The sequence below is a fragment of the Sprattus sprattus genome, assembly GCF_963457725.1.
Source record: "Sprattus sprattus genome assembly, chromosome: 19".
NCBI lineage: Eukaryota > Metazoa > Chordata > Actinopteri > Clupeiformes > Clupeidae > Sprattus > Sprattus sprattus.
In genome coordinates, this window is record NC_137917.1 from 23,344,837 (window position 1) to 23,355,492 (window position 10,656).

The 10,656-nt window shown below is 44.8% G+C and overlaps 1 protein-coding gene across 1 annotated transcript; it reads left to right on the plus strand.

Annotated features, from left to right (window-relative positions):
• The first annotated feature begins 806 nt into the window (after positions 1-806).
• paqr6 (progestin and adipoQ receptor family member VI) lies at positions 807-10,656 on the plus strand. Its single transcript, XM_080858429.1, has 7 exons — positions 807-879; positions 1,651-1,778; positions 2,324-2,529; positions 6,350-6,476; positions 6,952-7,048; positions 7,402-7,546; positions 8,019-10,656. Exons 1-7 carry the CDS (start codon positions 829-831, stop codon positions 8,321-8,323), a joined length of 1,059 nt encoding a protein of 352 aa, XP_080714555.1. The 5' UTR covers positions 807-828; the 3' UTR covers positions 8,324-10,656.

The window sequence follows — 10,656 nt, forward strand, 5'->3', positions numbered from 1 at the left end:
CACAATATCGGAACAGCGGGCTGTTGGAATAATGGGCTTTCAGAGCATTGCCATTGAACCGGGGAGAACATGAGAAAAGTTTGGAGATGACTTGCAACAACATGCATCAGGGCTCGAAGGCCAAGGTATTCATCTGCCCTCACCCCCCCACACCCAACTATACTCATCAACTGCAACTGCAGTGTCCTTGATTAGAAAAGATGACTAATCAGCTGCTGAGGAGCAGGGAAGGGCTCAACACATGCTGTGCTGTGATTCCCAAACAGCAGTGATCTGAAACGCCTAATGCACGTGAACCTCAGCATTGAGTTGTGAACATGGTGAAGCTTATTACTCTCTCTCTCTCTCTCTCCCTCCTCTCTCTCTCTCCCTCTTCTTTCTCTCTATTTCATTCTCTCCTCTCTCTCCCTTCTCTCCTCTCTCTCTCTCTCCCTCTTCTTTCTCTCTATTGAATTCTCTCCCTCCTCTCTCTCTCCCTCCTCTCCCCCTACTCTCTTTCTCTCCCTCTCCCCTCCCTCTCTCTCCGTCTCTCCCTCCCTCTCTATCTCTCTCTCCCTCCTCTCTCTTTCTCTCTCCCTCTTCCCTCTCTCTCTCTCTCCTCTCCTCTCCGCAGTGTTTCCCATCTGGCGAGGGGCCCGCGGGGTCCAGGGCTGGAGCTGGGGCCGCAGCGGTGCCAAATGGGAGGCGGCGGCGGCGGGCGGGGCGGCGGAGGAGGATCAGCTGCTGGGCTTTGACTGCCCCGTGTGGTGTGTGCTGTGCCGGGGGGGCCGGGCGTGGCTGCAGGGGGCCTGTCAGAGGGGGCGCGGGGCCTTCCGGCTGCCCGCAGACATGCTGAGCATCAAACTCCCACAGCTCTTCGACATCCACCAGGTGCCCAAGGTGAGTGAGGCGGCGGCAGCAATGCTGGCACCTGATAGAACACTAAACATAGAAGGTGCCTCAACTACAGGACAGTACTTAAATACATTAGTTGATATTGAGATTTGTTGCACTAGCAACGGCTAAAATTCACCAGTTGTACTCTGTAGTCAGAGTGGAGTGGAGTGTGTGGTGTGTGTCTGTCTGTCTGTCTGTCTGTCTGTTTGTCTGTCGGTGTACAGCTGAGCTGTAAAAGTCTTTTAGAACCATTTGCTGGCAACCTTACTGTACCTTAAAAATGTTGACAGTTGTGGCAGGTTCATTTTTGCTTCTTATTGTTAATGCACTGTGAGTAAAAGTGTGACTGTATACTTCATCCTCGAACATGAGCCAGTTCATTAGGCAACTTATTACATAATGTTTATATAAACTCTCTACAGTTCAAGACTTAATGCTCCAGATCTATGTGGATTCGAAGCACTGTTGCAACATATCCACCAACGGACCATGCTAAACTGCTTTCTCAGTAGAAGTTGCAGACTTGCTAAATTGGGGCAATCAGCTAAGGATCATGTACTTTATAAACCAATGCGATCCATGTTCAACAGTCTCACCACAATTACCCTATTTCTCAAGGGATTGTGTACGTGCAGGACTACGCTTCCTATTAATGATCAATTGTTTCCATTACTAATTACCAAACTGAATTATTGCAGCCACTGCGTTTCTGCTGATGTGGTATGTAATAAAAAAATATATAATTATCTTCTCCTCTCAATGCATTCCTCTCAGGTGTTCAGGGAGGATGGCATCATCTCTGGGTATCGCCACCCCAGAAGCTCTGCCCTGGACTGCATCCTCAGCAGCTTCCAGATGACCAATGAGACGGTCAATATCTGGACACACTTCCTGCCTACCTGGTGAGTGTGTGTGTGTGCTACATAGTTCCGTTGCCAGGGGTGCTAGAGAGATTCTGGGGAGAGAAATCTTTTTTCCAAGGATTGCTCCTTGCTTATTTGACATGGCTCACTAACATCACAAGGTTTTTATTGCTCTTAGCTTGACTGTTCTTTCCCTTGTACGTCGCTTACGTCGCGTCTGCTAGATGACTAAATGTAATGTGAATGTACATCGTTCAGTTGCCAGCGTGCTAGAATTCTGGGGAGAGAAATCTTGCTTGCTTTTTATTTTGACATGGCTCACTTACATGCCAAGCAAGCATACTGCAACACTCCTACTGACAGAGGTGTGTTCATAATCTTTAAGTTACTCTGTGTGTGCTCCACACAGGCTATCATCATATCATATTATGTTTACTTTTTCCTGGGGGGTTGGGGCTAAGATGTTTACATTAAAGGTCAACCAGTAACTGGATATGGTTGTTGATGAACCCCTCCGTTATGTGATTGGGTATGTGGTTTGGGCCGTGCGTGATGTAAGACTACTTCCTGCTGCTCGCCCCCAGGTACTTCCTGTGGCGGTTCAGCATCCTCTGCTCCACGCTGAACTTCCTGACGGAGAGCTACACGTGGCCCCTGCTGGTCTACATGCTGCTCATCTGCGTGTACCCGTTCACCTCCAGCTGCGCCCACACCTTCAGCACCATGTCGGCAGAGGCCCGCCACATCTGCTACTTCTTCGACTACGGAGCCCTCAGCCTCTACAGCCTGGGTATGGAGCCTCTGCTCTCTGGTCTCTAGTCTCTGGTCTAACTCTTTGTATCTCTCTCAGCCTCTACAGCCTGGTTATGTGATGCAGGATGTGATGCAGTATGTGATGCAGTATGTGATGCAGGATGTGATGCAGTATGTGACACAGTATGTGATTCAGGATGTGATGCAGTATGTGACTCAGTATGTGACGCAGTATGTGACGCAGTATGTGACGCAGTATGTGACGCAGTATGTGATGCAGTATCTCAGTATCTCTCTTGGCCTCTACAGCCTGGGTATGGAGCCTCTGCTTCTGCTCTCTGGTCTTACTCCTACCACTTGCTCATTCGCCTTTCACTGCTTTCAGTTCCAGTTGCAAACAGCAGTATGTGATGCAGTATGTGATGCAGTATGTGATGCAGTATGTGATGCAGTATGTGAGGCAGTATGTGAGGCAGTATGTGATGCAGTATGTGATGCAGTATGTGACGCAGCATGTGATGCAGCATGTGATGCAGCATGTGATGCAGCATGTGATGCAGCATGTGATGCAGTATGTGATGCAGTATGTGATGCAGTATGTAGTTCAGTATGTGGGGAATGCTGCCTGCATGTGTGCCTCAGTATCTCTTGGACTTTAGTGCGGTGTGGTCAGCCCCTAGGCCTCTCTGTCTGGGCAACTAAATTACTAAAGAATTGAAGCATTCCCCCTGGTTGTCATAGAGGAGTCAATATGAAATCCATTGCTTTGATTGCTGCATTTTCGTCACTGGTATTTATGTTGGGCTGTATGCAGACACCGTAATATTTAATGTTTTCTGTACAGCAAGAAGGGTACTGCATGAGCAGCACTTTTTCTGAGCTGAGAGCTGAAAGGTGCTAAGCTGTGGCTTTAGAAACTGTAAGCGCCCCTCTGGGCAGTTTGTTTGGGTTTGACCGTGGAAACCCAAGTCCCGTCATGGCTGCTGCCTGTGCGTTTGTGCACCCACCGCGGCCGACGCCACTGACCTGGCCACTAGGACACACGGCAACGCAGAATGAGAGAGAGGAGCCGGGGGAGCAGAGAGGGTATTGAGCCGGGGGAGCAGTGAGGGTATTGAGAAAGGGGAGCAGTGAGGGTATTGAGAAAGGGAAGCAGAGAGGGTATTGTGCTCCAGCTGGCTTCAAAGCAAGGGAAGCTAGCGCCTCCGACGGAGGAGGAGGAGACTGGGAAAGTTCCAGGGAATAAAGAGCAAAAGCCCTGGTGCCTTTGAACATTGTTTGGACTATCTACATCAGCGGCCTGAAGTCTCCACTAGCAGCGCTCGCAAGGAGCTCCTCTTTGATCTCCGCGCATTGGTCTCTGCACACACGCACGTAGGCTCAACTTCCAGCCCAGGTTCAAGACCAGATAAACTCCTGCTCATTAACTCAATGATCAGATACATATAAAGAAATAGCTGACTGAACAACGCAGCCATGTGTGCTATCCCACGGTCACACCAACACCACGCCACCACCTCTGTAATCACTCCTCTGTGACTCAAACAACCACACACTATCAGAACTGAGTCATTTACATCTGCTGAATAAATCATTGGCCTTTGGAAGAATGGAAGAATTTGTCATTCATCGTATCTAGAGATAATCTAACCTGACACACCCAAATGCAGGAGAAGTTGATCTGTAGCATTTCAGATCAATAAGATAGCAGAGCTGATTATTAAAATCACTGCATCTGGTGCACCAGTGCCTTCATGCCTTTATCAGATGAAAAACAGTTTGAGTGAAATCAGCTGTAGCGTAATGCACTAGGACTGAAGTAGCACTAGGACTGAAGTAGTGTAATGCACTAGGACTGAAGTAGTGTAATGCACTAGGACTGAAGCAGTGTAATGCACTAGGACTGAAGCAGCACTAGGACTGAAGTAGTGTAATGCACTAGGACTGAAGTAGTGTAATGCACTAGGACTGAAGTAGCGTAATGCTCTAGGACTGAAGTAGCACTAGGACTGAAGTAGTGTAATGCACTAGGACTGAAGTAGTGTAATGCACTAGGACTGAAGTAGCGTAATGCTCTAGGACTGAAGTAGCACTAGCATGGAAGTAGCGTAATGCTCTAGGACTGAAGCAGCACTAGGACTGAAGTAGCGTAATGCACTAGGACTGAAGTAGTGTAATGCACTAGGACGGAAGTAGCGTAATGCTCTAGGACTGAAGCAGCGTAATGCACTAGGACTGAAGTAGCACTAGGACTGAAGTAGCGCTAGGACTGAAGCAGCACTAGGACTGAAGTAGTGTAATGCACTAGGACTGAAGTAGCGTAATGCACTAGGACTGAAGTAGTGTAATGCACTAGGACTGAAGTAGCGTAATGCACTAGGACTGAAGTAGTGTAATGCACTAGGACTGAAGCAGCACTAGGACTGAAGTAGTGTAATGCACTAGGACTGAAGCAGCGTAATGCACTAGGACTGAAGTAGTGTAATGCACTAGGACTGAAGCAGCGTAATGCACTAGGACTGAAGTAGTGTAATGCACTAGGACTGAAGTAGTGTAATGCACTAGGACTGAAGTAGTGTAATGCACTAGGACTGAAGTAGTGTAATGCACTAGGACTGAAGTAGTGTAATGCACTAGGACTGAAGTAGTGTAATGCACTAGGACTGAAGCAGCACTAGGACTGAAGTAGCGTAATGCACTAGGACTGAAGTAGTGTAATGCACTAGGACTGAAGCAGCACTAGGACTGAAGTAGTGTAATGCACTAGGACTGAAGTAGTGTAATGCACTAGGACTGAAGCAGCACTAGGACTGAAGTAGCGTAATGCACTAGGACTGAAGTAGTGTAATGCACTAGGACTGAAGTAGTGTAATGCACTAGGACTGAAGTAGTGTAATGCACTAGGACTGAAGTAGTGTAATGCACTAGGACTGAAGTAGTGTAATGCACTAGGACTGAAGCAGCACTAGGACTGAAGTAGCGTAATGCACTAGGACTGAAGTAGTGTAATGCACTAGGACTGAAGCAGCACTAGGACTGAAGTAGTGTAATGCACTAGGACTGAAGCAGCGTAATGCACTAGGACTGAAGTAGTGTAATGCACTAGGACTGAAGTAGTGTAATGCACTAGGACTGAAGTAGTGTAATGCACTAGGACTGAAGTAGTGTAATGCACTAGGACTGAAGCAGCACTAGGACTGAAGTAGCGTAATGCACTAGGACTGAAGTAGTGTAATGCACTAGGACTGAAGTAGTGTAATGCACTAGGACTGAAGCAGCACTAGGACTGAAGTAGCGTAATGCACTAGGACTGAAGTAAGGGTGACCAGACGTCCTCGTTTACCCAGCCATGTCCTCTTTTGGAGACCTAAAAAATGCGTCCTGCATGGATTCCAAAATTATCTGGGATTTTGCCTCGTCGGATATTTGTGTTTCTCTGGGTCTTTCACAAACTAGTTTTTACGCCCTTACAAGTTTTGGAAAGGCTATCTCCCTTACGTTCTACACTGTAGGTGAGTAGACTAAGTCTGTGAGGGACCACCAAAGATGTAGGTCTCTGGTAGATTAGTGGTATAAACCCTGCTTAACTCTGGAAACCCCTTTTTCGGTAATGAGGCACTCCTGCAGTGTAATCTGTAATCCCACCACAAACCTACTAAGCAACAGCGTGAAAGAACTCTTTTTTTTCTTCCTTGTTTAACTTTTCTTACCATTCACAGTTCAAACTGCCCCATGAAAATTCGTCAACAATCATGATGAATGCAAATGTTTAACAGTGTTTTATGTATTATAAACTGTTATCATATAGGTATGGGCTGCTTGTTCATTCAGGTCTTTTTTTTGCTTTTCATGTTTAGGTTGTGCCATCACCTATGGGTCGTACGTGATGCCAGACTGCTGGGTCAACAGCTGGCTGCACGAGCATTTTGTCCCCATTGCCATCGGCAACACCCTCTTCTGCACCAGTATGTCATGCTACTCCAGGTAGGGCCCTCCTCCATCAGTGACAAACCAACAGCAACCGCATAAGTATGCATGAGCTGACATTTTCAGGATATTGACTCTCATTTGAAATCTCTCTTTGTTTGTCCCATTAACACACAAACAAACATAACCTGGTTTGGTTTAAAAAAACATTATTCCTTTAAGGTCTAATGTGTATAGATCTAATAGTGTCTAAAGGCACTCTGAGATTCTTTTTTAATTAAAGTGCGTTACGAATCAAATGCATTATTATTTATTGTTATTAATAGCGATTAATGTCCGGTTGAAGAAGAATTACATAATGGCAAATCCCACTCACATTGATTTCCTGTGATTCTCTGTCCAAGTTCTAAAAAGAGTCCTTGCACTGCTCCCAGTCCTCTGCAAGTGTGGTAAAAAAAGACACACGAGATCGAGGAATAATGGATCTTGGAGGCCATGTGAACTTCTTGCCCTTTTTTTTCATTTTTTATAGGTTCCTGGAATTGCAGTTCCCACGCAAAAGTAAAATCTTGCGAACAGGGGCATTTGTGTTTCCATTTCTGTTTGACAACATTCCTTTGTTTTACAGAGTGAGTAATAAACTATTACACAACCTAAGATGCTCTTTTGTTAAATGTATGTTACACTGTACATTAAAGAGAAATACGTTATAAGAAAAACTGAAAGTATTGTCTTTTAGCCAAAGCCTAGAGTGTACTGTAGACACAATGTAGGTGTCTCACCATGTCTGATAGATCAGTTTATATAATAGTGATGATGGCCCGTAAAATACTATATTTATTTCTATAATTGTTCAATAGGTTGTCACATGGACGCAAACAAAGCTCATAGTAACAAAAGTATTTTTGTGTGTGTGTGTGTGTGTGTGTGTGCGCGCGCGCGTGCGTGTGTGTGTGTGCATATGTGTGTGTGTGGTGTGTAGTTGTTGCTCTGCTGTGGGGGCGGCTGCAGTCACACTGAGGCTCTGTCCAGCCACTGCTACCATCTCATCTTTGCCTTCCTCACCTGCTTCCTGTTTGCATCACACCTCCCAGAGAGGCTGGCCCCTGGCCGCTTCGACTACTTCGGTAAGTCTCAAGTCCTTACCCCAGAATCTCGAGTATTAATCCTTTTAGTATTAATGTTTGCCACCTAGGTGGTTGCTCTAGACCAGTGGTTCTTAACCTTTTTGGAGGTACTGAACCCTGCAAGCTTCATCAGTGCATTCGCCGAACCCTTCGTAATTTGAAAAATAAAATATGATTTCGTCAAAACGTAGGTATGTATAAAAACGGCCCGACATTGCTAGTGTGAACCGGGCTATACTACGTGTGTCTTGACCCCTGCCGAAACCCCTGAGAGTGGCTCAACGGACCCCTGAGGTTCGATCGAACCCAGGTTAAGAACCACTGCTCTAGACTGTAGAGGGTTCAGTGCCTTAAGAGACAATGTAAATTGTTCATGGTGCCAGATAAATTAATAACGGAATCAAACCGATTTGCCCCAACTCTTCCCAAATGATGATCTTCTTCCTTGTCAATCCCGCCTTCCTCCTCCCAGGCCACAGTCACCAGCTCTTCCACATATGTGCCGTGGTGGGCACCCACTTCCAGATGGAGGCCGTGCTGGCGGACATGACGTCTCGGCAAGCGTGGCTGATCTCCCAGGCGGCCGTGCCCTCCTTCCTGGGTACCATGGGCGCCCTGGCCGTCAGCGTCCTGCTCAACCTTGGCATCATCTCCCTCTTCAGCGCCAGTCTGCTCCAGACGCCGCACCTGAGTGCCCAAAGTGGTGTCGCCTCCGCCCGCCACTCAAGCCCAGGCGGCCTCTCTCAGCAGCACTCTGCCGAGCCCAAGGAGGAGTAAGGAACTCTGTATACACCGGCAGGAGGGCATTTTGGTCTCTTAGTGCTAATCCACCATTTTGGGTCTCTTAGTGCTAATCCTGGTGTGTGCCCGTTTGAAGAAGTACAGGTCACTAGCCCTGTCTTTTTTGAGGGACGCACCCATTAATGATTGTTTGAAAAGATTATGCGTCAAGAAGTCATTTCCGAGTAAAGATATGTTTTGTATTGTACCCTTAACATTGTGGTCACATGTTTTGGACTAAGTGTTCACATTTAACCTCTGAAAATAGCTGAAAACCCTGGTGTTGTCTTTCAGGTCTTTGCAAACTTCTCATTGTCTAATGGTGACATGACTGAAAACGTTTTAAAAGACTACCGAATGTTATTTTTTTTTACATTTGAAAGGCTCTGGGTTGTATGAAGCCATTTTGTATTAACATCACCTCAAAGTGCCTCGCAGAGAGTTTTTTTTTTTTTTTTTTTTTTTTTACAATGCTAGAAGATACTGTAGGTGGCAGTACAACAAAGTTAAACCGACCGATTCAACTGGAAATGTATCAGTAGACTTATTCAGGGATCTCATACTCGTTTATTTTTTGTTTTCCATTAACATCATTTTACTCCAGTTATATTACTTGGTATGTGTTTAATAATAAAATCATACAAATTTCAGAAGAATCCACCATGGTCATGCACAGTATAAGCATCGTTTTGACTTTGAGTATTCCTCCTGCTATGATGTAGGGACACTCTCTTTCACCCTCATGTCATAGGGACACAGGAGCATAGGAGTTGTCTCACAAGAAAGTCACTTGAATTGATTCAAATAACACGGTGCGTTAATGTCCCACTTTACAGGCTCAGCCATACAGTGTTCCATCTCAGTTAGGCCATAACTCAGCAGGCTCCAGCAGTCTTTGTGACGTGTCTTATTTACATCCACTAACTTGAAGCCCATCTCTGGTTTGACGGAAAAAAACAAGCAAACATTTATCACGTAATCCTCATTTTTCTTGTATTTGTTAATGTATGCCACTGGTGCCCTGTGTGAACTTTGAAAGCGGTGTCATTGACATAGATTAATGTTCTTTTTTTTTTGTTTTTTTTTGCCTGTTTTCTTTGCTTTTGTTTTCAGACCAGCACTCAATTGAAAATCAGAGTTTTATCTGTTCCTTTCTACCCACAGTGCGAATGTCTCCTGCATCCTAAGTAGAGGTTTTTTTAGACGCCGTAGTATTGTCTTGTTCATTGCAGGTTTATGGCATACAATACTAGTTTTATGTTTACATTTACCAGTAAAACCTTTATTGGGCTGGGGGGGCAGTTTGTATTTATTCCTGATTATGTATTTACTGTCATCCTGATCAAGGGGAAGCATTTGATATTTTTGTTATCGTGAGATTTATCTGTCATAAGTGGTCCACATCTTTTACTGTACATGTTAGATCACTTAAGTACTCATAAATACAGCTAAGAGAAATAGCATACATATAAATAGAGGATATTTTAATAAATACACTAATTGCAATGTTATTTGGAACACTTTATGTCCATATGTTTTATAAACATCTCCTTGTGGTGTGGGTCTGACCATTTTACTAAATACACAGAACCTTCTCTAACAAGATTTAAGATGTAAAGGTGACATTGGTTGTAAGACAAGGGAGTTCCGCAACTTAGATATGATTCATTGTATGGTTCTGATGGCTAAGTAAGTGATTGCAAGGAATGTGGGGGATTGGTTCTGTCATTTTGTTTAACGAAATATATCTACAGTAACTATAGTTTGTCAAGTGCACACCATTCCTGACACCCTCTGCTGTCACTAGAGGCTCACATGTGTCAGGGCACTGTTGGATTGGAAGCTGATTAAGGTTGCAGACAAGGTATATGGAAGGGGGTCTTATTTTTTTAAACAAGGAATGGATCAAAATGGGGTAAAGAAACGGTTAACTTGAAGCAATCTCATTATTTGTCTTTCTTTTTTGTATCCCATTTCCTGGAGGAAACCTATTGGTACTTTGATTTAAAAAGGGCCCGTTGCTTTGTTGAATTGAAAGAATATGCCCTATGTGGAATACCGGACTGTCACAAGAGCACTGTGAGAGACATTAAAATAAATAGGCTAAATAGCCTTGTTATGTAGTGCCAAAATACTTTATAACGTTCTGTGGTTGAAATTCATAATTTGACAGGTCTGTGGTGTAGGTTAGATGGTGAATCATAACATTGGCCGACTTTCTCCCTAAAATGCATGTTTCTGGGACCTGATGTCTACCCTGTGCTAGAATTAAATAGCCTTTGTGAAGTGGGGTTTTCTTTTGTCTGCACTAAATTTAACACATTCTTGAG